This window comes from Entelurus aequoreus, linkage group LG06, assembly GCF_033978785.1.
Source record: "Entelurus aequoreus isolate RoL-2023_Sb linkage group LG06, RoL_Eaeq_v1.1, whole genome shotgun sequence".
Classification (NCBI taxonomy): Eukaryota; Metazoa; Chordata; class Actinopteri; order Syngnathiformes; family Syngnathidae; genus Entelurus; species Entelurus aequoreus.
Window position 1 is genome coordinate 76,615,923 of NC_084736.1, and position 25,574 is coordinate 76,641,496.

The 25,574-nt window shown below is 40.4% G+C and overlaps 1 protein-coding gene across 5 annotated transcripts in view; it reads right to left on the bottom strand.

Moving 5' to 3' along the window:
• Window positions 1–22,761, bottom strand: part of susd1 (sushi domain containing 1) — a 35,745-nt gene extending 12,984 nt beyond the window's left edge. The window contains exons 1-10 of one of the 5 annotated variants that reach the window (XM_062051563.1): window positions 22,452–22,761; window positions 22,232–22,372; window positions 20,478–20,633; window positions 20,237–20,389; window positions 17,787–17,966; window positions 12,211–12,390; window positions 9,469–9,648; window positions 9,213–9,392; window positions 4,272–4,451; window positions 1,857–2,036 (exon numbers count right to left, since the gene is read on the bottom strand). In XM_062051563.1, coding sequence (XP_061907547.1) covers window positions 1,857–2,036; window positions 4,272–4,451; window positions 9,213–9,392; window positions 9,469–9,648; window positions 12,211–12,390; window positions 17,787–17,966; window positions 20,237–20,389; window positions 20,478–20,633; window positions 22,232–22,372; window positions 22,452–22,506 — 1,585 coding nt within the window. In that variant the 5' untranslated portion in view covers window positions 22,507–22,761. The remainder of the gene's footprint in view (window positions 1–1,856; window positions 2,037–4,271; window positions 4,452–9,212; window positions 9,393–9,468; window positions 9,649–12,210; window positions 12,391–17,786; window positions 17,967–20,236; window positions 20,390–20,477; window positions 20,634–22,231; window positions 22,373–22,451) is intronic. The other 4 variants (XM_062051565.1, XM_062051564.1, XM_062051567.1 and 1 more) reach the window with 4 other exon arrangements.
• Window positions 22,762–25,574: the final 2,813 nt, after the last annotated feature.

Sequence of the window (25,574 nt, forward strand, 5' to 3'; positions counted from 1 at the left end):
ATTCATAGGCAAATTAATTAATTATTTACTGTTACAAGCGGCCCTCTCATGGCAGCCATGACTGCGGTGTGGCCCTCAATCAAACCAAGTTTGACACTGTCCCACTGGTCTAATGGCCAAAGTTAAGTCGGAGAAAATGCAGTCTTTTATAAATTATTTAATGTTTCACTGCGGCCCGTTAGCAAATGCGTCACGGACCGGTACCTGTCCCCGGACCGGTGGTTGGGGACCACTGCATATTTGTGATTTTAAACATATTCAATGTAACCACCAAAGTTGATTGCTCTAAAAAAATATGCCCCAAAAGTCAAACTAAGCATGTTCAAAGCATCATCAAATATTGTGAGAATATGATGATATTGTGCTTTTTTTAATTTTATTGTATCTACCTTGCAACACCGGAAACAAGTCTGGCCGTTAAACAATTAGTTAATAATTTTATACAACGTACAACAACCACAAATGTGTTTTTATGTGCTACACACCCATATCGCCACTAGATGGCAATATTGCTCTGCAAGCACCTTCCTGTGTGTGTCTGTCAGGTGTGCTAATTTTACTTTATTTTAGATGTATTTATTTATCATTGTTTTTTAGTGGTTACCTTATGGCATACTGTAATATAATAATGATGGTACTATTAATAATAAAATTCACGACAATAATACAAATAATTGCATCCATCCTACGAGGGATGCATTATTTATAATACAATTTATAATGCAGTATATTTTTTCTTCTTCTTCTTCTCCTTTTTCTTCTTCTTATGTTGATATAATAATATTATGATAAAATAATAGATAACTATGATATGTATTTATATAATCATATTATGTAACAACATTTTACAGTTAGACATGTTAAAATCTTTCATTATTTTTCAGTGGTTAATATATTGTTAGAATATATTGTATATAATATTAAAAATACATCCATCCCTTTTCCCTCTCGGCGTATTATAAATAACAATAATTAAATTTATGATACCTAAAATATTTCATAACATAATTTAGTATAATGATAACTAGAAAGAATATTATTGTAATGTAATATTAGTGTTATAATAAAATAATATATACTAAAATAATTAGATATCACATATCACACCAACTCTCAAATCCCTTCACTGGCTTCCTGTTCCACTCAGGATTGAATTCAAAGACTCCCTACTAACTCACCAGTGCCTCCATGAAAACCGTGGAACGCTCTCCCAGACCACCTGAGGGCACCACAGACTGTAGATGCTTTTAAAAAAGGCTTAAAAACCCTTTTTTTTTTTTTTTTTAAAAACCTTTTTTTTTTTAGATATATGCATACTAGTTTTAGCTATTTGGCTGTACTAGTTTTTATTTATTTTTTTAATTATCTTTTTTTTTTTTTTTAATATACTGTAGCACTTTGAGAATTTTTTACTCAATGTTTTGTGCTTTTTACAAATAAAATCTATTATTATTATTATTATTATTATTATTATTATTATTATATATTTCTATAGTTGTATTGTATAGTATATTATATAAGTGTATTAATATTAAATACTATATGATAATATATGAGGGATATTATAAAATGTTTTTAAAAACATTATCTGTGGAGTGAATACAAAATAATAATAGCAGCAGTTGTGTTGAACTTTAGAGGTTATAATGTACACCCATGGACTTTTTTGCGGTTTGCAGTGCATGATCAAAAAAATTGGTATACAAGGTGAACAAATATTAGAACCAGCACTCAGTAGGATGTTAATAGTACAATCACCATAAATGAACATTTATGTTTGATCAAAACTGTGCATCATTATTTGCCTTCATCACAATTCCAAGTATTGACAGCATCATTCTGCACAATTGCTCTACCTTTGCACTTTAATGATACAGTTGCCCACTCGCCTGATGTCAGACATGTGGAAATATCATCTCCACCCTCCTGGTAATATCCAGCCATACATTTATAAAGCACAGCACTGCCAGGACGAGTGGAGCGGTCCCACTGCAGGTTAGTATGGGGGAGCGCTTGAGGAGGACCACAGCTTATTTCTGCACACATGCAAACATCAATTAGTGAAAGAAAAGCAAAACAAGCAGCAGGCTTTAAACCTTACCAACTTTTTAAATTAATATTCATTTGATAAGTAATGAAACTAAACTATAATCTACACCTGACATGGATATGAGTCAAGTGATTTTTTTTCCACTGTAGTCAATGTTGCTATTCAACCTCTTTATACAGTGGAACCCTGTTAGAATAATTATGTGTAAGTTATCACACAACTTTAATATGCTTAAAGTCCGTTGCTATAGTTATTAGCTATTGTGCTCAAGCTGTACTTTTTTCTATCTGTGCAAGGACAAAACTTCTTGTCTGAGGGGTGGCCTCAGTCGCAGATGTTATCTTTGTTTTAGCCCGCTAACAGCCAAAGACTTCGAGGACCTCAACGTAGATAAGACGACAGCACGCAGACGAAGCAGAGACAAGGCGAAATCGACAAGGCCCCCAGCACATTCCGTCACGTATTGTGCGTACTGGAGCTGCTTTGCATGACCACTCCTTTTAAAGGCGGCACTTTTATTATTTCATCATTTTTATTTTGAGATTTTACTTTTTATTCGAACCCTTTTACCGTCTTATCTTGTTTAGCTCATTCATTGTTTATGTTCTTTGTTTGTTTTTGTTTTGTTTTTTTCTCTAAACTTGCCCCCCCCCCGAGTCAAAATAATTGCCCAGGCCTGAACTACAAGAAACATCCACAAGCTGGGAACAGGTTTACCACTCAATGATGTCAACATTTTTTACACAAACTCGTGGTCAAGTCGGCGCTATAAATAGTTTGTCTTATGTCTTATAATAACAATATCACTAATATTTGTTTAATATTCAATTCAGGAAATGTAAATGGAGTATTTTTTTAAAATCTGGTTTTATGGGTGGAATAGAGCAGTGGTCCCCAACCACCGGGCCGCGGACCGGTACCGGGCCGCGCAAGAAATTTAAAAAAATATATAATATATATATATATTTTTTTAAATTTTTATTTAAATTAAATCAACATAAAAAACACAATATATACATTATACATCAATATAGATCAATACAGTCTACAGGGATACAGTCCGTAAGCACACATATAAAATCTAATCCATTATTATTATTATTATTTTTTATTGTTTTTTATGAAAACAAATTTGAAAAAATAAAAAAATAAAAATCCCCCCGCCCCCGGTCTGTGGGACAAATTTTCAAGCGTTGACCGGTCCCCGGCTTCAAAAAGGTTGGGGACCACTGGAATAGAGGACCTCTCGACTTTTATTTACATTTATTTATGAGTTAAAATGCATTTTGAAAAAATGCATCCGTCATCATGTTTTTCATAAGGATTGTGAACGATGATCCAAAAAAAGTGCAGTTCCCCTTTAAGTCCACAACTTGTTGTTGACCAACTCAAGCTCTGGTCCATCCTGTTCTTCTTCTTATTAAAAAGTACCTGCTTAAGTTGACATACAAACCCCGTTTCCATATGAGTTGGGAAATTGTGTTAGATGTAAATATAAACGGAATACAATGATTTGCAAATCCTTTTCAACCCATATTCAATTGAATGCACTACAAAGACAACATATTTGATGTTCAAACTCATAAACTTTATTTTTTTTTTTGCAAATAATAATTAACTTAGAATTTCATGGCTGCAAAAGCCGACGGCGTTTCCGGGTGTTGTTGATAAACGCTTTTCGCCTTGCATAGGAGAGTTTTAACTTGCACTTACAGATGTAGCGACCAACTGTAGTTACTGACAGTGGGTTTCTGAAGTGTTCCTGAGCCCATGTGGTGATATCCTTTACACACTGATGTCGCTTGTTGATGCAGTACAGCCTGAGGGATCAAAGGTCACGGGCTTAGCTGCTTACGTGCAGTGATTTCTCCAGATTCTCTGAACCCTTTGATGATATTACGGACCGTAGATGGTGAAATCCCTAAATTCCTTGCACTAGCTGGTTGAGAAAGGTTTTTCTTAAACTGTTCAACAATTTGCTCACGCATTTGTTGACAAAGTGGTGACCCTCGCCCCATCCTTGTTTGTGAATGACTGAGCATTTCATGGAATCTACTTTTATACCCAATCATGGCACCCACCTGTTCCCAATTTGCCTGTTATATTATATTTATATATATGCTATGTTATATTTACATCTAACACAATTTCCCAACTCATATGGAAACGGGGTTTGTTATTAAATGAACAAAGATGGTTGTTAATCGTGATTGGGTTGCACCTTCACACCAAAGGTCAAATTCCTCCCATTGTCCATCGTGTCCACACACAGAGTAGTTCCTCACACTCCTCGTGTGGTATCCTTCATCACATTGGTAGACCACCACACTGCCAACATGTGCGGTGCCATCCCATCGCCTTTTAGCGTGTGCTTTCATGCCAGGCTCCTGACATGTGACTTCTACAACACACAGACATCAAAACATTGTCCATCACCAGTTAAGGCATAAAACATGATATTGTTTTAGGGGCCATTCCACCGAATCAGTGCCATTTGCTAGCTGTTAGTCTATCGAAATAAGCATTTTTTGGGGTCATTTTACTGCAAATGTAATAATACCCAGAACTTCTCAGAATGCCCATCTTAGGCAACTGTATTTCAGTTTTGTACTATGTTCCTAAGCTGACGATAACTCAAATTTAGTAACAGGACTGAGTTTTTAGCATAGATTTATGTCGCCGTCTTCGCTCCGCAGTAAGTCTTTGCTGTCGTCCAGCATTCTGTTTTTGTTTACTCTGTAGCGAGTTAGGTTTTAGTTCCGTTCTGCATAGCCTTCCCTAAGCTTCAATGCCTTTTCTTAAGGGCACTCACCTTTTGTTTATTTTTGGTTTGAGCATTAGATACGACGACAATACAATTGTACCTCTACTTAGGATCAGCCCAGCTTTTGAGTACTTTAAGACCGTGTTTTTCAACCTTTTTTCAGCCGAGGCACATTTTTTTCATTGAAAAAATGCGGAGGCACGCCACCGGCAGAAATCATTAAAAAATGTAACTCAGTTGACAGTAAAGAGTCGTTGTCGCAATTGTTGGATATGACTTTAAACCATAACCAAGCATGCATCAATATAGCTCTTGTCTCAAAGTAGGTGTACTGTCACCACCTGTCACATCACGCTGTAACTTATTTTGAGTTTTTTGCTGTTTTCCTGTGTGTAGTGTTTTAGTTCTTGTCTTACGCTCCTATTTTGGTGGCTTTTCCCGTTTTGTTGGTGTTTTCCTGTAGCAGTTTCATGTCTTCCTTAAACACTATTCCCCACATCTACTTTGTTTTAGCAATCAAGACTATTTAAGTTGTTTTTATCCTTCTTTGTGGGTACATTGTTGATTGTCATGTCATGTTCGGATGTACTTTGTGGACGCCGTCTTTGCTCCACAGTAAGTCTTTGCTGTCGTCCAGCATTCTGTTTTTGTTTACTCTGTAGCGAGTTAGGTTTTAGTTCCGTTCTGCATAGCCTTCCCTAAGCTTCAATGCTTTTTCTTACCGGCACTCACCTTTTGTTTATTGTTGGTTTAAGCATTAGATACGACGACAATACAATTGTACCTCTACTTAGGATCAGTCCAACTTTTGAGTACTTTAAGACCGTGTTTTTCAACCTTTTTTGAGCCGAGGCACATTTCTTTCATTGAAAATATCCGGAGGCACACCACCGGCAGAAATCATTAAAAAATTAAAACTCAGTTGACAGTAAAAATTTGTTGTCATAATTGTTGGATATGACTTTAAACCATAACCAAGCATGCATCACTATAGCTCTTGTCTCAAAGTAGGTGTACTGTCACCACCTGTCACATCACGCTATAACTTATTTTGAGTTTTTTGCTGTTTTCCTGTGTGTAGTGTTTTAGTTCTTGTCTTGCGCTCCTATTTTGGTGGCTTTTCCCGTTTTGTTGGTGTTTTCCTGTAGCAGTTTCATGTCTTCCTTTGAGCGATATTTCCTGCATCTACTTTGTTTTAGAAATCAAGACTATTTAAGTTGTTTTTATCCTTCTTTGTGGGGGCATTGTTGATTGTCATGTCATGTTTGGATGTACTTTGTCTTTGCTCCACAGTAAGTCTTTGCTGTCGTCCAGCATTCTGTTTTTGTTTACTCTGTAGCGAGTTAGGTTTTAGTTCCGTTCTGCATAGCCTTCCCTAAGCTTCAATGCCTTTTCTTACCGGCCCTCACCTTTTGTTTATTCTTGGTTTAAGCATTAGATACAAAGACAAATCCTCGTCATGTTCCCGACATATACAAAGCAATTAGCTACCGGCTGCCACCTACTGATATGGAAGAGTATTACACTTATACTCTCCCGAGCTCTAGACAGCACCGACACTCAACAACAACACATCATTTGCAGACTATAATTACTGGTTTGCAACAAATATTTGTACCCCAAATAGGTGAAATGACATAATCTCCCACGGCACACCAGACTGTATCTCACGGCACACTAGTGTGCCGCGGCACAGTGGTTGAAAAACACTGCTTTAAGATACGATCTGTTGCTCAGCTTATTGTTATGCTCGAAGTTGCGAGCATAAGTTGGAGTAGCGACTGTCAGAATGAACCCTGTAAGATCCACCTAAAGCGGACATTTATCAATGAAAATATGGAGAAGCTGCTGATGGTGTGTTTGCCAAAGAAGCTGTTCAAAGTAGGTACCCTAAAAGTCCGCTCTCTAAAGTGAATACTGTGCTTTTTTTTTTTACATTACTTCACAAAAGTACTCTAATCCTTTGTGGTACATTATTTTGTATTGTTTTTCAGTCAATAGTTCTCAACCAAAAGTTTCTTTTTCTTTTTCAAAGGCATATTTTTAAAATCATGTTAATATTCTGCCGTTTTGGGAGGCCGAGCACCCTTTGAATTGATTTTGAAGTCGTTGATTTTTTGTGTCCATGCGTCTGTTGGCCAGTAACTCCAACTCCCAACAACGTGTCTCTGTCCGGCTGCTGCTAATAACGGCGACAGGTGATTAGATAACAAGCCCCAGCTGGGCAATCTAACCACCTGTCAGCTGTGTTTCAAAGCCGGCCCTGGCACTCCCCGCTCCGCGGCAGGCCCGCAGGCCACGCCCCCCTCCACACTCACCTTCTGAGGAGCCTGTGATTTACTTATGGTTTCTAAAGTTGTACAAATGTGTAGAATAAATGCTACATTTCAACATTTCTGTCAACGAAGATTTGCTTTAGCCTGCGACACAAAGTCATTTTGATAGTAGGCTATTATAGCTAATATAGACACTTACGTCATGTGTTGCCTTCATTATAACACTTCATTTTTTGCGGCTCAAGACAGGTTTGTTTTTGGTATTTTTGGATCCAATATGGCTCTTTGAAGGTTTTGGGTTGCCGAGCCCTGGTTTAAACTCATCTTTTTAATTGTATTTATTAAGTATGCAATCAGACCAATGTGCAGGACACTTTGCTTAACGAGACCATTGTATTACAGTTATTGTGCATCTACACATTTTATTTCCTATGGATGCAAATGGCAGCAGTTCGGCGGAATGGCTTTTCTGACTCATGTGAGTATATACAGTCGTGCTCATAAGTTGACACACCCTGGGAGAATTTATGATTTCTTGGCCATTCTTCAGAGAATATGAATGATAACACAAAAACCTTTCTTCCACTCATGCTTAATGGTTGTGTGAAGCTATTTATTGGCAAACAACTGTGTTTACTCTTTTTAAATCAAAATGACAAAAGAAAGTACCCAAATGACCCTGATCAAAAGTTGACGTACCCCAGTGACTTTGATATGATAACATGCACAAACGTTGACACAAACAGGTTTGAATGGCTAATCAAGGTTCCAATCCTCACCTGTGACCTGTTTGTTTGTAATTAATGTGTGTGTATAAAAGGTCAGTGAGTTTCTGGGCTTCTGACAGACCATTGCATCTTTCATCCAGTGCTGCACAGATGTTTCTGGATTCTGAGTCATGGGGAAGGCAAAAGAATTGTCAAAGGATCTGTGAGAAAAGGTAATTGAACTGCATAAAACAGGAAAGGTGTATAAAAAGATATCCAAGGAATTGAGAATGCCAATCAGCAGTGTTCAAACGCTGATTAAGAAGTGGAAAATGAGGGATTCGGGTAGACCAGCAAAGATTTCAGCCACAACTGCCAGGAAAATTGTTCGAGATGCAAAGAAAAATCCACAAATAACTTCAGCTGTAATACAGGACTCTCTGAAAAATTGTGGTGTGGCTGTTTCAAGATGCACAATAAGGAGGCACTTGAAGAAAAATGGGCTGCATGGTCGAGTTGCCAGAAGAAAGGCATTTCTGCGCAAATGTCACAAAGTATCCCGCTTACATTACGCTAAACAGCACAGAGACAAACCTCAAAACTTCTGGAACAAAGTCATTTGGAGTGATGAGACCGAAATTGAACTTTTTGGCCACTCGACCATGCAGCCCATTTTTCTTCAAGTGCCTCCTTATTGTGCATCTTGAAACAGCCACACCACAATTTTTCAGAGAGTCCTGTATTTCAGCTGAAGTTATTTGTGGATTTTTCTTTGCATCTCGAACAATTTTCCTGGCAGTTGTGGCTGAAATCTTTGCTGGTCTACCCGAATCCCTCATTTCCCACTTCTTAATCAGCGTTTGAACACTGCTGATTGGCATTCTCAATTCCTTGGATATCTTTTTATACCCCTTTCCTGTTTTATGCAGTTCAATTACCTTTTTTCGCAGATCCTCTGACAATTCTTTTGCCTTCCCCATGACTCAGAATCCAGAAACATCTGTGCAGCACTGGATGAAAGATGCAATGGTCTGTCAGAAGCCCAGAAACTCACTGACCTTTTATACACACACATTAATTACAAACAAACATGTCACAGGTGAGGATTGGAACCTTGATTAGCCATTCAAACCTGTTTGTGTCAACTTTTGTGCATGTTATCAGATCAAAGTCACTGGGGTATGTCAACTTTTGATCAGGGTCATTTGGGTACTTTCTTTTGTCATTTGGATTTAAAAAGAGTAAACACAGTTGTTTGCCAATAAATAGCTTCACACAACCGAAGAAAGGTTTTTGTGTTATCATTCATATTCTCTGAAGAATGGCCAAGAAATCATAAATTCTCCCAGGGTATGTCAACTTATGAGCACGACTGTATACAGTATGTTATGAATGAGTGAACCCAACGGCGTCACCTTGGCAGTGCAGAGTGGGTTCGTCCCACATTCCAGCGTCAGTACAAACTGCTGTATTTCTTTCTCCAACTCTGTGATATCCAAATGTACACTCGTAAACAACCCGAGAGCCCACAGTGGAGACGTGATCCCATAGCAGGACTGAATTCGAGATGTCAGGAGGGGCGCCGCAGTCAACTTCTACAGAGATTAAAATGATTATTTAACCGGGATGTCAGTACATTATCACATAGAACAGAAAGTAAAGTTACTGTACCTTTGCATGAAACGTTTGGCTTTGTCCAGTTACCGTTGGACGTGCACAGTGATACACCATCTCCCTCCGTGTGGTCAAATCCTCCTTTACAATAATAACTCGCTATACTTCCGATAGTGGAACTGCCATTCCACATATATCCAGTGTTTGGTAATGCAGGTGGTTTGCCACATAATATCTCTGGTACAGGATGATACACATAGTATTTTTATTAAGTTGGCAATACATTTACAAACCCCGTTTCCATATGAGTTGGGAAATTGTGTTAGATGTAAATATAAACGGAATACAATGATTTGCATATCATTTTCAACCCATATTCAGTTGAATATGCTACAAAGACAACATATTGGATGTTCAAACTCATAAACTTTTTTTTTTTTTTGCAAATAATAATTAACTTAGTATTTCATGGCTGCAACACGTGCCAAAGTAGTTGGGAAAGGGCATGTTCACCACTGTGTTACATGGCCTTTCCTTTTAACAACACTCAGTAAACGTTTGGGAACTGAGGAGACACATTTTTGAAGCTTCTCAGGTGGAATTCTTTCCCATTCTTGCTTGATGTACAGCTTAAGTTGTTCAACAGTCCGGGGGTCTCCCTTGTGCTATTTTAGGCTTCATAATGCGCCACACATTTTCAATGGGAGACAGGTCTGGACTACAGGCAGGCCAGTCTAGTACCCGCACTCTTTTACTACGAAGCCACGTTGATGTAACACGTGGCTTGGCATTGTCTTGCTGAAATAAGCAGGGGCGTCCATGGTAACGTTGCTTGGATGGCAACATATGTTGCTCCAAAACCTGTATGTACCTTTCAGCATTAATGGCGCCTTCACAGATGTGTAAGTTACCCATGTCTTGGGCACTAATACACCCCCATACCATCACACATGCTGGCTTTTCAACTTTGCGCCTATAACAATCCGGATGGTTCTTTTCCTCTTTGGTCCGGACGACACGACGTTCCACAGTTTCCGAAAACAATTTGAAATGTGAACTCGTCAGACCACAGAACACTTTTCCACTTTGTATCAGTCCATCTTAGATGAGCTCAGGCCCCAGCGAAGCCGACGGCGTTTCTGGGTGTTGTTGATAAACGGTTTTCGCCTTGCATAGGAGAGTTTTAACTTGCACTTACAGATGTAGCGACCAACTGTAGTTACTGACAGTGGGTTTCTGAAGTGTTCCTGAGCCCATGTGGTGATATCCTTTACACACTGATGTCGCTTGTTGATGCAGTACAGCCTGAGGGATGGAAGGTCACGGGCTTAGCTGCTTACGTGCAGTGATTTCTCCAGATTCTCTGAACCCTTTGATGATATTACGGAGCGTAGATGGTGAAATCCCTAAATTCCTTGCAATAGCTGGTTGAGAAAGGTTTTTCTTAAACTGTTCAACAATTTGCTCACGCATTTGTTGACAAAGTGGTGACCCTCGCCCCGTCCTTGTTTGTGAATGACTGAGCATTTCATGGAATCTACTTTTATACCCAATCATGGCACCCACCTGTTCCCAATTTGCCTGCACACCTGTGGGATGTTCCAAATAAGTGTTTGATGAGCATTCCTCAACTTTATCAGTATTTATTGCCACCTTTCCCAACTTCTTTGGCACGTGTTGCTGGCATCAAGTTCTAAAGTTAATGATTATTTGCAAAAAAAAAAAGTTTATCAGTTTGAACATCAAAAATGTTGTCTTTGTAGCATATTCAACTGAATATGGGTTGAAAATGATTAGCTAATCATTGTATTCCGTTTATATTTACATCTAACACAATTTCCCAACTCATATGGAAACGGGGCTGGTAGAAAGCTCCTCCGTAAGAAGACTTTAAAGGTGCCATATGTAATAATTTCATGTCAAGTCATCATTAAATGGCCCTGATATGTCAAAAGGCATTAATAAATCATGTTCTTTTCCAATACCTTTATAACTGATAACGGTGGTTCGGCCCGGGATATGCTAATTTCAAAAATTAAGATTTACAGCCCCGAAATATTGGTATTGTTTTAATTTCCATGCCCCGCCCTCCACCGTTAGACCAATTAGAAAGTCTGTGAGTGTATCACATCCAGGTTGCCAGTTACGCACCGCCATTGTCAGAATCATTGTATCTAAGTTATCACAAAACTTTGTGTTTCAATGAGTTCCCGGCCAGCAGACCAATGCTGTCTTTAATCCTACCAAGCGGAAGGCTTGTAAAACTCCACTATGTAGGATGGGAAGCAACATGAAGGTGTTCTGTTTCTTTCGTGTATTGTAATCAACAGAAAGATATTGAACTACAAAGCGAAGAGGAAGCAGGGCCTGACTCCCCTCAAGACGACCTTTTCTGTGAACTGTTTTACGACCTTTTCTTTTGAACTGTTCTGTAACCGAAGGCGATGGCTGTTTATGACCCACGTCCCTTAGAAACAGCTGTTGCCATGTAATCGGGGAAAGTCCAAATAAAAGAGGTGGCGTACAATCTTTCGCCAGAGCGTGCTGGAGACTGTGCAAGAGTACAGCCCAGACGTTTCTCCTCAAATTGAGCCAAATTTAATTCTGTCTGTTTAATTTCTTGCTTCTTGTCTCGTTTAACAGATGTCACCTGACAGCCATCCTGGTCTGGCTACTGCCACTGGTAAAGTTACTAAACATGTCAGACCGTAGTAAATCTAAAAGTTACCGTTCTCAACTTATTCATGACGAAGCCAGGAAAGCAGTCACCAGAAACATCTTCTAGAAGAGTGAGTGTACCTTGGCAAGTCACAGGCGCACCCTCCCATCGCCCTGCGGCGGTGCAGGTGGAGACATTGCCGTCTCCCGTGTGGAGATAGCCAGAGTTACATTGATAAAGCACCACGGAGCCCATCCTGGAGCTCGTGTTCCACAGCATGTGTGAGTGAGGGAAGGGAGGAGGAGGGCCACAGTGAACCACTGAGGGGTAAGACAGCGACAGTGCATGAAAGCATCACATATAGCAATAATATCAGCGTTATGAAAGCTTCATTTTGTTTTAAATGCATTAAAAAGTTAGGACAGCACTACTTTAAAGTGTTAGCTAACATAATTATAGACAAATACACAACGCAAAGCAGATGTATCAAACCAAATCTGTATGTGGCCGCAAAAAATTGAAATAATGTGCATTAATATGAATTAATATAGCACTTCATCTTTCTTAATGTATTTGTTTTTTCAAATTTGACGGAAACATGACATATACTGTATACAATTGCATGTCTTTTAAACTTGAGAAATATCGTATATGACCATGCAAAAAAACTGTTTTGTTGGCCCCCAGAATATTGTTGAATGAAAAAAATTATATTAATTTTTTAATTTTTTAAATACACTGCAAAAAGTCAGTGTTCAAAAACAAGGAAAAAAAATACAAAAATTCGGGGTATTTTATTTGAACTAAGCAAAATTATCTGCCAATAGAACAAGAAAATTTGGCTTGTCAAGACTTTCCAAAACAAGTAAAACGAGACCTAAATAGAGGTATTTGTTTCATGTCTCTACGACGTTCCTACCGGAAGTTACAAGAAGTTTTGTCTGAGTTTTCCTCTGAGGAGCAGTTTTTTCTCTGTTTTTTTTCAAAAATTATGTAGAGCACAATTTTGAGTTTTGGGGTTCGGTTTTTTTTTAGATCGCAATATCTACCAGTCCCGATGTGTGTGAGAATTTTGGTGAGTTTTGAAGTATTTTAGGGGGGGTCAAATTAGAGGTCATAGACGTAAAAAGCAGTGTTTTTAGTACATTTTTGTCTTGAAGGGGAAATTGCCAACTCCCTGTTGGTTTTCGCCCGAAGATGTGAAATTATGAATTGTAGGTCTAAGTGAGACCTACATACAGGTTTTTGTTTCATGTCTCTACGACCTTCCTAGTGGGAGTTAGAGGCAGGTTTCTTCCTAGGGGGCGCTAGAGCGCAATTTGGATTTTTGGGGTTTGGTTTTTTTACTAAAGTGGGGGGGGGGGGGCACGTTTTTGTATGTGTGTAAAAAATTTGGTGAGTTTTGAAGCATGTTAAGGGGGGCAAAGTAGTGCGCAACGGTGCGGAAAAAAAATAATAATAATATAATAATAAACATTACAATTTCAATAGGGTCCTTTCGTCCCATTGCAAAAGGACTCCATTTGGGATTCCTTTTGAAAAGGTCCTGTGCGGACCCTAATTAAAGCTGCAAGCAGCGATGGATGGGACCGACTTTGAGGGCACATAAAATCCAAACCGGAGCAGTAATTAAAACTCTTTCATCAACTTTTAATCAGAAGGGTTCAATCTCTCTCTTGTGCTAGTTTGAAGCCGACACGACAAACGCGCTCAGAGGAGATAATGTTTGAAAAAAGGTAACCGGTTTTTACAAAATGTTTGTTTTGAAGGGGGAATTGCAAACTTCATGTTGATTTTTGCTGGGGGTTGTCAGTGAATGAAATCTAGGTTTAAGTGAGACCTACATAGAGGTTTTTGTTTCATGTCTCTACGACATTCCTACTGGGAGTTACAGGCAGTTTTGTCTGTGTTTTCTTCCTAGGAGCAGTTTGTCTGTGTTTTCTTCCTAGGGGGCGCTAGAGCGCAATTTTGAGTTTTTTTTTTATTTTAAATAGATCGCAATTTTTGCCAGTCCTGATGTGTGTGTCCAGTTTGGTGAGTTTTGAAGCATGTTAAGGGGGTCAAATTATAGCTCCAAGAGGCAAAGGTGACTGTTTTTACAAAACGTTTGTTTTAAAGGGGGAATTGCAAACTTCCTGTTGATTTTTGCTGAAGGATGTCAGTGTATGAAATGTTGGTCTAAGTGAGACCTACATAGAGTTTTTTGTTTCATGTCTCTACGACATTCCTACTGGATGTTACAGGCAGTTTTGTCTGTGTTTTCTTCCTAGGGGGCGCTAGAGCGCAATTTTCAGTTTTGGGGCTAGGTTTTTTGATTAGATCGCAATTTTCGCCAGTCCTGATGTGTGTGTCAAATATGGTGAGTTTTGAAGCATGTTAAGGGGGTCAAATTACAGCTCAAAGAGGCGGCGGTATAATAATAATAAAACCTTACAAATACAATAGGGTCCTCTGTCCCAAAGGGACATTCGGTCCCTAATTAGCTAACCTCAATGAACCCAAAAATACCTTAAAATAAGTATATTCTCACTAATAACAAGTGCACTTTTCTTGGTAGAAAAAAAAAAGGAGACCTTTTTGCTCAATATGTTGAAAAATATTCTTAAATTAAGTAAATGCTAGTGCCATTATCTTGACATACACTGTAAAAAAAAAAAAATCTGTAAAAAAAAACGGTCATCTACTGGCAGCTACGGCTGCCAAACGAAAACCATAAAATTAAAGTAAAACATGGTAAACCAAATAATGAGCAAAAACATTATAATTACAGAAATTTTCAAGAAACGTTTTACGGAAAAATATCGTAATGTTACATGAATTTGAAAGTAATTTAAGAAAACAGAAAATGCTATGTATAATTAATTTGGTATTTTTCTGTAAAAAAAAAAGAAAAGAAATATACATAGTTTGTCATTACTGGCATATTACTTAAAATAACAGGCGGATTGTTTATTTACAGATAATGTCTTCAATTCTACAGTTTTATAAACTATTTTTAAAAAAAAGAAAAATTACAGTAGAAATTTAGAGTAAATTAACCATAAAAATAGGAATTTTTTTTTTTTTTTACAGTGTAATGATACGCGCTCGGCATCATGATTATTTTTTTCATGCTTCAAGTAAGAAATTATTACTTTAAAAAAGTAGTTTTATACTTGTGAGCGTTGATGACACAGCTTTGCAACAGTTGATATTCTAGTTTCAAGCATGTTTTACTCAATATAGGTCATCAAATCTCAGCAACAAGCTGTAATATCTTACTGAGATCATTTAGGACCAAAACCCTTAAAACAAGTAAAACACTCTCACATAAAATCTGCTTAGTGAGAAGAATGATCTTATCAGACAGAAAATAAGCAAATATCACCCTTATTTGAGATATTTCATCTTACTTAGATTTCAGTTTTTGCAGTGTAAAAGCAAACATTTGTCATTTAATACAAAAAAAAAAAATTCATACTAAAACTCAGGCGTGTCCAAACTTATCCTGCCAAGGGGTTGCATAAAAAGTCCAAGGACGCGGGGGCTGTTTTGATTTTTTTTGTTTTAATTTGTAAAAAAAAAAAAGAAAGACAAAAACAGACATATACTGTATAGCAGTGTTTTTCAACCTTTTTTGAGCCAAGGCACATTTTTTTCATTGAAAAAATCAGCAGAAATCATTAAAAAATTAAACTCAATTGACAGTAAAAAGTCGTTGTCGCAATTGTTGGATATGACTTTAAACCACAACCAAGCATGCATCACTATAGCTCTTGTCTCAAAGTAGGTGTACTGTCACCACCTGTCACATCACGCCCTGACTTATTTGGACTTTTTTGCTGTTTTCCTGTGTGTAGTGTTTTAGTTCTTGTCTTGCGCTCCTATTTTGGTGGCTTTTTCTCTTTTTTGGTATTTTCCTGTATGAGTTTCATGTCTTCCTTTGAGCGATATTTCCCGCATCTACTTTGTTTTAGCAATCAAGACTATTTAAGTTGTTGCTGTCCTTCTTTGTGGGGACATTGTTGATTGTCATGTCCACAGTAAGTCTTTGCTGTCGTCCAGCATTCTGTTTTTGTTTACTTTGTAGCGAGTTAGGTTTTAGTTTCGTTCTGCATAGCCATCCCTAAGCTTTAATTCCTTTTCTTAGGGGCACTCACCTTTTGTTTATTTTTGGTTTAAGCATTAGATACGACAACATGTTTCCGACATCTACAAAGCAATTAGCTACCTGCTGCCACCTACTGATATGGAAGAGTATAACATGGCAGTGCGTCCCGTCGTTAGGAATGAAGACGGACATGTTGTTGGAAGCCATGTATCCATGCAGGCAGGTGCAGTAGTAACTGCCGTGGGTGTTGTGGCACGTTGTATGCTGCCCACAGATCTTTGTGGCTCCTATCTGACATTCGTCTTTATCTGGGAGCAAGAACCCATTCAAGTGCAGGAACATGTTGATTGTCATGTCATGTCCGGATGTACATTGTGGACGCCGTCTTTGCTCCACAGTAAGTCTTTGCTGTCGTCCAGCATTCAGTTTTTGTTTACTCTGTAGCCAGTTCAGTTTTAGTTTCGTTCTGCATAGCCTTCCCTAAGCGTCAATGCCTTTTCTTAGGGGCACTCGCCTTTTGTTTATTTTTGGTTTAAGCATTAAATACGACGACAAGCCCTCGTCCCGACATCTACAAAGCAATTAGCTACCGGCTGCCACCTACTGATATGGAAGAGTATTACACGGTTACTCTGCCGAGCTCTAGACAGCACCGACACTCAACAACGGCATATTATTTGCAGACTATAATTTGCAAAAAATATTTTTACCCCAAATAGGTGAAATTACATAATCTCCCACAGCACACCAGACTGTATCTCACGGCACACTAGTGGTTGAAAAACTGCTGGATACGGTATTTAAAGTGTTGTTATATTCTGTTAGTTTTGGACTCCCTTAGTTCCTGTTTTTGTGCACCCTTGTTTGTTTTTAGTTACCATGGGTGCTTATTGTTTCCACCTGTCTCTGATTGGCGCTCAACTGTTTCCCGAGCACTAATCAGAGGGACTATTTAATCCTGCATTTGCCGGTCAGTCGGGCTGGCTTCATTGTTTGCTATAAGCAACCTGTTACGTTTGGTCTTCGTGTTTCCTAGCTCATGATTCCTGCTCTAAGATATTTCCTTAGCTTCCCGTGCGATCGGCACGCATCCCTTTTGTTTTCTGTTTTTGGTACTACGCGTTATTTTTTTGATGATTAAATCAAGTTCCTACCTGCACGCCTTGTCCGGAGTGGTCCGTCTACATCCCGGGAGAACAAACCCCCGCAGTAAGTTGCGACCCACCCTCCGCCGTGACACCGTATATGTAATGTCTGTTTTTAGAATTTTTTACAAAATAGATATATATCAAAATGGCCCCCGCATACTTTGGACTTTTTAGTATGCGGCCCTTGTTGGAAAAAGTTGGGTCACCCCTATTTTAACATGTAGTCCAAAGCATTTTTGTTACAATAAAATATGCCCTGACTTATGCTTTCAAAAGCACAGTACGTTATCCATCAATTTGGCAACACAATGAGGTGAATATATTTCACAATTAAGCGACCCTCTGAGAGCAGCCATAACCGCAATGTGGCCCTCAATGAAAATGAGTTTGACACCCCTGATGCAGAGTATAGTGACCCTAAAAGTACACGGTTTGAGGGAACAATAATGGGTTTGGCCATTCGCTCTTGTTTTGTTACCTTCACAGACCAAGGTGGTCTCAGTCCACAGTCCTTCGGCTCCACACAGTGAAACCTTGTTTCCACTCCTCTTTACCGAGCCTTCATCACAGTCAAAGGTGGCCATGCTTCTGTAGGTCGTCCCTGTCGTAGAGAGCAGGACTGTGTACTCCTGCAGCACAGGCGGCCCACAGTCCACCACTGAATGGGGTCATAGAACACTACAATTAGAACCTCACTCAGCCGGATCATTATTTGGCAGGCGCTTGCAGATCCATCAAAATATCAATACCAAGGGAGGTTGTCAGGTTTGTCACTGACAGTTTAGTTATGTTTTGTTTTTATTTCCTGTCAGCGCTCTTATTTTGGTTCAGTTTCCTGCTCGTCTCCCTGAGCGCTGTTTCCCCTCAGCTGCGGCTGATTGGCACCTGGCCACACCTGGTGTCCATCAGCCAGCTGCTATTTAGACCTGCTTTGCCCTCCAGTCAGTGCCGGAGTATTGTCGCTGTCGCTTGAGCTGTAAGCTGTATGCTGTGGACTGTTTGCTGTTTCCTGTTCCCTGTTTCCAGTTTGCCTGTTCCTGGTTCCTGGTTGTGTGTTTTGCTTTAATTTTGGACAGTAAATCCTGTTTTCCTGCACCAAGCCTGCCATCTCTGCATCTTGGGGTTCGTCACCACCAACACTTGACAGAGGTATCAGTATCGATTGGACACCGGCGTAGTTTGTGTTTCTTTTCGCAGTATCTGTGTTTTGTTTTGTTGTTTATATTGCTCACGTTGTTGACATACTGCGATGAGGTGGCGACTTGTCCAGGGTGTACCCCGCCTCCCGCCCGATTGTAGCTGAGATAGGCTCCAGCGCCCCCCGCGACCCCGAAGGGAATAAGCGGTAGAAAATGGATGGATGGACGTTGTTGACATATGGTAAATGGGTTATACTTGTATAGCGCTTTTCTACCTTCAAGGTACTCAGGTTGGGAGAGTGGCCCTGCCAGCAACCTGAGGGTTCCTCCGTTGTGTCCCTGAGCAAGACGCTTCCCCATTGCTCCTGATGGGTCGTGGTTAGGGCCTTGCGAGGCAGCTCCCGCCATCAGTGTGTGAATGGGTGAATGTGGAAAAAGTGTCAAAGCGCTTTGAGTACCTTCAAGGTAGAAAAGCGCTATACGAGTGTTACCATTTTATACCAGCGCATAAGAGACAATGTGGTACGGAATTTAGCATCCGAGGTCTTAATGATACCACAAGAACGACAGTACTGTATGTACCGAGACGGGTGCTGTGCAATATGGACACAAATGTAGTATCACTTAGTGGTTTAGAGGTAACGTTGGTACTTTTAACGCATTTTAACACTGGCCTAGTGGTCAGAGGGTCCGCCCTGAGATCGGTAGGTTGTGAGTTCAAACCCCGGCCGAGTCATACCAAAGACTATAAAAAGGGGGTGATCAAGGGTGATGGGTCAAATGCAGAGAATAAGTTTGCCACACCTAGTGTGTGTGTGACAGTCGTTGGTACTTTAACTTAACTTTTCTTTCTTAGAAAAGAATAGACCGGGGTTAGTGCATGTGCCTCACAATAGAACGGTCATCCCCGGGGCTTGGGGTCTTTCTGTGAGGAGTTTGCATGTTCTCCCCGTGAGTGCGTGGGTTCCCTCCGGGTACTCCGGCTTCCTCCCACCTTCAAAGACATGCACCTGAGGTTAGACTCCTCCCACCTCCAAAGACATGCACCTGGGGATAGGTTGATTGGCAACACTAAATGGTCCTTAGCGTGTGAATGTTGTCTGTCTATCTGTGTTGGCCCTTTGATGAGATGGCGACTTGTCCAAGGTGTGCCCCGCCTTCCGCCTGAATGCAGCTGAGTTAGGCTCCATTACCGCCCGCGACCCCAGAAAAAGGGACAGGCAGTAGGAAATGGATGGATTGATGGGTTGATTTTCATCTTAACCGGATACTGCTGATACTCTGCAGTTGGTATGGACACCAAATGGTCCCTAGTGTGTGAATGTTGTCTGTCTATCTGTGTTGGCCCTCTGATGAGGTGGCGACTTGTCCAGGGTGTACCCGGCCTACTGCCCGAATGCAGCTGAGATAGGCTCCAACACCGCCCGCGACCCCAGAAAAAGGGACAGGCGGTAGAAAATTGATGGATTGATGGGTTGATTTTCATCTTAACCTGATACTGCTGATACTCGGCAGTTGGTATGGACAGGATCTGATACTCTGATACTGCTGATACTCTGCAGTTGGTATGGACAGGATCTGATACTCTGATACTGCTGATACTCGGCAGTTGGTATGGACAGGATCTGATACTATGATACTGCTGATACTCTGCAGTTGGTATGGACAGGATCTGATACTCTGATACTGCTGATACTCTGCAGTTGGTTTAGACAGGATCAATATTTGGATCGATCCGCACACCCCGACCAAACAACAATTGCAGCAAGTTTTAATAATGCACTTTCACCTTTGCATGAAGCCTTATCTTTGAGAGGGTGAAAGGGTTCCTTCCCATCCTGGACTCGGTATCCCAGCTGACAACTGCAGTCAAAACTTCCATTCAGGTTCCTGCACTGAGCTCCTTGTCCACACAGCCCCGACACGCTGCACTCATCCACGTCTGCACAGCCAGCAGGAAACAAGCTTTTAATCAGGTAGGACTAAAATGTGACTTCTTTCCACTTTATAGCACCTGGCAGTCAACTCACCCTGGCAGTGCGTCCCGTCGTTAGGAATGAAGACGGACATGTTGTTGGAAGCCATGTATCCATGCAGGCAGGTGCAGTAGTAACTGCCGTGGGTGTTGTGGCACGTTGTATGCTGCCCACAGATCTTTGTGGCTCCTATCTGACATTCGTCTTTATCTGGGAGCAAGAACCCATTCAAGTGCAGGAACATGTTGATTGTCAAGTTATGTTCGGATGTACATTGTGGACGCCGTCTTTGCTCCACAGTAAGTCTTTGCTGTCGTCCAGCATTCAGTTTTTGTTTACTCTGTAGCCAGCTCAGTTTTAGTTTCGTTCTGCATAGTCTTCCCTAAGCTTCAATGCCTTTTCTAAGGGGCACTCGCCTTTTGTTTATTTTTGGTTTAAGCATTAGATACGACGACAAGGCCCTCGTCCCGACATCTACAAAGCAATTAGCTACCGGCTGCCACCTACTGATATGGAAGAGTATTACACGGTTACTCTGCCGAGCTCTAGACAGCACCGACACTCAACAACAACACATCATTGGCAGACTATAATTACTGGTTTGCAAAAAATATTTTTAACCCAAATAGGTGAAATTACATAATCTCCACACTGGTTGAAAAACACTGCCTTAGGGCAGTGGTCCCCAACCTTTTTGTAGCTGGGGACCGGTCAACGCTTGAAAATTAGTCCCACGGACCGGGGGGAGTGTGGGGTGTGGGGGGGTGGAATTTTTTTTTTTTTTTTTTAATTAAGAAATACAATCATGTGTGCTAACGGACTGTATCCCTGCAGACTGTATTGATCTATATTGATATATAATGTATATATTGTGTTTTTTATGTTGATTTAATTAAAAAATAAAAATAAATAAATAAATATATATATATTTTTTTTTTTTTATTTCTTGCGCGGCCCGGTACCAATCGGTCCGGTGGTTGGGGACCACTGCCTTAGGGGATCTGCTCCAATTTCGTTGTTCTTTGAACCTGTTCACTGTAATAATGACAAGAAAACTCTATTCTATTCTAACCCTAACCCTGTAACCCTAACCTTTGATTGATTGATTGAGACTTTTATCAGTAGGTTGCACAGTGAAGTACATATTCCGTACAATTGACCACTAAATGGTAACACCCGAATAAGTTTTTCAACTTGTTTAAGTCGGGGTCCACTTAAATTGATTCATGATACAGATATATACTATCAGATATATACTATCATCATAATACAGTCATCACACAAGATAATCACATTGAATTATTTACATTATTTACAATCAGGGGTGTGGAGGGGGTGGGGGGGTAGGATATGGACAGCAAGTAGTGGACATATAGAGAGAGAGAGAGAAAGAGAGCGAGAGAGAGAGAGAGAGAGAGAGAGAGAGAGAGAGAGAGAGAGAGAGAGAGAGAGATCAGAAGGCATAAGAAAAAGTATCTGCATTTGATTGTTTACATTTGATTATTAGCAATCCGGGGAGGGTGTTAGTTTAGGGTTGTAGCTGCCTGAAGGTGAACTTTTATTGCGGTTTTGAAGGAGGATAGAGATGCCCTTTCTTTTATACCTGTTGGGAGCGCATTCCACATTGATGTGGCATAGAAAGAGAATGAGTTAAGACCTTAAGCCTAACCCTAACCCTGTAACCCTAACCCTAACCCTAACCCTAACCAAATAACTCCAAATGAAGTCTTTGTTACTTGGAATATGTTCCCCATACTAAAGTGTTACCGTCATCTTTATCCGTGAGTTACAAAATGAGAAGTTCCTACCTTGACACAAGGTCCTTCCATTTCCTACAAAGCCATACTTGCAGTTGCAAACTTTCCCCGAGTTATCGGACTTGTCGCCACACGTGGCGTCGACGTGGCAGCTGGCACACACGTCCCGGACGTTGGCGGCCGCCGGAATCCCTGAGAGGCGGGAAAAGACGAGGTGACCAAAAAAAAAAAAAAAATGCTTCGATAGCATTTCCTGCGTTAGCCCGCTCACCTGCGACCACCCACAACAGGGAGAGAATGAGCACAGGTGCGCTTCTCTCGTCCATTTTCCTGCCTGTGGTCTTCACTCCGTCCCAAAGTCGTCAGCTTCTTTCATTTTGAGACGCTGAGGAGGCTCGGGTGGGCGGGTCTTCTTTTACTTGCCCTTTTTCGTGGTTTCAACGGTCATGCTGACACATTCAGTCATACTTCACTCCCAATAGTGGGGAAGTTGATAACAGGGCACCACCCACCACCCACCACATCGTCACACCACAGCACGGGTTGTTTTCAGCCCTCATACAGAGGGGCCATCTCGGTACCTTTTTGTGCATTAAAGATGCTTAAAGTAATCCAATGTAGGTCAATTGCTATCTCAACAAAACACCCACGTTCTAGCTTCATGTCATTGGTGTTGTACTCACTTATGTCCAAGTCCCTCTGACCGGCTGACTGATGCAGACACGAGCGTTTGTCGACATAACCGAATTCAACACCAAAACCAGCCACCGCTTACATATTTACTGTGTTTGGCGGAAACGGGGATCGAACCAGGAACCCTCAAGTTGCCAGCACGGCCACTCCACCAACTGAGATATACCGCCCCGTAATAAACTTAAAAAAGAAGGAAAATGTCAAAAATGTTTACGTAAGTACAACTTTTGAAGTTTACACTACTTATTCTACAAACCCCGTTTCCATATGAGTTGGGAAATTGTGTTAGATGTAAATATAAACGGAATACAATGATTTGCAAGTCCTTTTCAACCCATATTCAGTTGAATATGCTACAAAGACAACAAATTTGATGTTCAAACTGACACTTATTTGGAACATCCCACAGGTGTGCAGGCAAATTGGGAACAGGTGGGTGCCATGATTGGGTATAAAAGTAGATTCCGTGAAATGCTCAGTCATTCACAAACAAGGACGGGGCGAGGGTCACCACTTTGTCGACAAATGCGTGAGCAAATTGTTGAACAGTTTAAGAAAAACCTTTCTCAACCAGCTATTGCAAGGAATTTAGGGATTTCAGCATCTACGCTCCGTAATATCATCAAAGGGTTCAGAGAATCTGGAGAAATCACTGCACGTAAGCAGCTAAGCCCGTGACCTTCCATCCCTCAGGCTGTACCGCATCAAGAAGCGACATCAGTGTGTAAAGGATATCACCACATGGGCTCAGGTACACTTCAGAAACCCACTGTCAGTAACTACAGTTGGTCGCTACATCTGTAAGTGCAAGTTAAAACTCTCCTATGCGAGGCGAAAACCGTTTATCAACAACACCCAGAAACGCCGTCGGCTTCGCTGGGCCTGAGCTCATCTAAGATGGACTGATAGAAAGTGGAAAAGTGTTCTGTGGTCTGACGAGTCCACATTTCAAATTGTTTTTGGAAACTGTGGACGTCGTGTCCTCCGGACCAAAGAGGAAAAGAACCATCCGGATTGTTATAGGCGCAAAGTTGAAAAGCCAGCATGTGTGATGGTATGGGGGTGTATTAGTGCCCAAGACATGGGTAACTTACACATCTGTGAAGGCGCCATTAATGCTGAAAGGTACCTACAGGTTTTGGAGCAACATATGTTGCCATCCAAGCAACGTTACCATGGACGCCCCTGCTTATTTCAGCAAGACAATGCCAAACCATGTGTTTTAACAGCCTGGGTTCGTAAAAAAAGAGTGCGGGTACTTTCCCGGCCCGCCTGCAGTCTAGACCTGTCTCCCATTGAAAATGTGTGGCGCATTATGAAGCCTAAAATAGCAGAAGGGAGACCCCCGGACTGTTGAACAACTTAAGCTGTACATCAAGCAAGAATGGGAAAGAATTCCACCTGAGAAGCTTCAAAAATGTGTCTCCTCAGTTCCCAAACGTTTACTGGGTGTTGTTAAAAGGAAAGGCCATGTAACACAGTGGTGAACATGCCCTTTCCCAACTGCTTTGGCACGTGTTGCAGCCATGAAATTCTACGTTAATGATTATTTGCAAAAATAAAGTTTATGAGTTTGAACATCAAATATGTTGTCTTTGTAGTGCATTCAATTGAATATGAGTTGAAAAGGATTTGCAAATCATTGTATTCCGTTTATATTTATATCTAACACAATTTCCCAACTCATATGGAAACGGGGTTTGTAATTCATTATTTTGAGCATTGGGGTTGACAGTGCACTTGTTGGCCTTTACCCAGGTGACAAAGTCCCTTCCTTTAAACATGACACACAGAAAGGCATCCATCATCTGCCCCGTCATGCCACGAGGGGGGGTGGGGGGTGGGGGGGGGGGGGTCTGTTTGGAGGTCAGTCCATGAGCAGTGGGAGGGGGAGATAAGTCGGGTGAGCTGTTATCTCCCCACTCACATGTTCTCACAAGTGGGGTCTGCCACTCAAAGTCGGCAAGCTGCTGCCACACATTCTGCTCAGGAAGGGTTAAACTAGGCTGACCATATTCTGAAATCCCCAAAAAGAGGACACATATATGCGTGCCAAGGCCGGGGACGAGGTGAAAATTTGCCAATGATACTCGAACTTGCTTTATAAATAATATATTTATTTAAATAAAGCATTTTTTCTCCTCTGTTGACAGCAGTGTTGGCGCTAGGAATTTTCAAAACCCATCAAGTCATAAAAATGGGGTCCCACAGTAAATTTTTGGGGTCTCACTTTTTTTGTAAGCATTTTGAAAAAAAAAAGATAAACGTATGCATTATCCTGTTGTATCTCACATTCTATATTGTGTTTTGGAAAAAGGTGGTCATAAACGTTACTTAATTCATTAAAAAAACAAAAAAACAAAAGTGTATACATAAGTAAATGTATTCAGTTATAAACATTCACTCACTTTCTTCTTTCCTTCATGGATCTAAACTTTACCGCTGCTGGTAGTTTTTTCTATGTTTTTATTTAATAAGTCGTAGGTGTATTTATTTCAGTATAAAAGCGTAAAAAGTGTTTTGCTTGGGTCATGAAATGATGATAATGGTGTGGCAGGGCATACATACATTTTTATTCTTCTTCATCACATCAATCCCTCATTTTAAAATGTTTTAGTTTTTTTTATGTTGTTTTTTTGTTTGTTTTCTACGGAGCCCCCAAAGGGACATGGATTTTTTTTTTTTTTAGACATGTATCTCG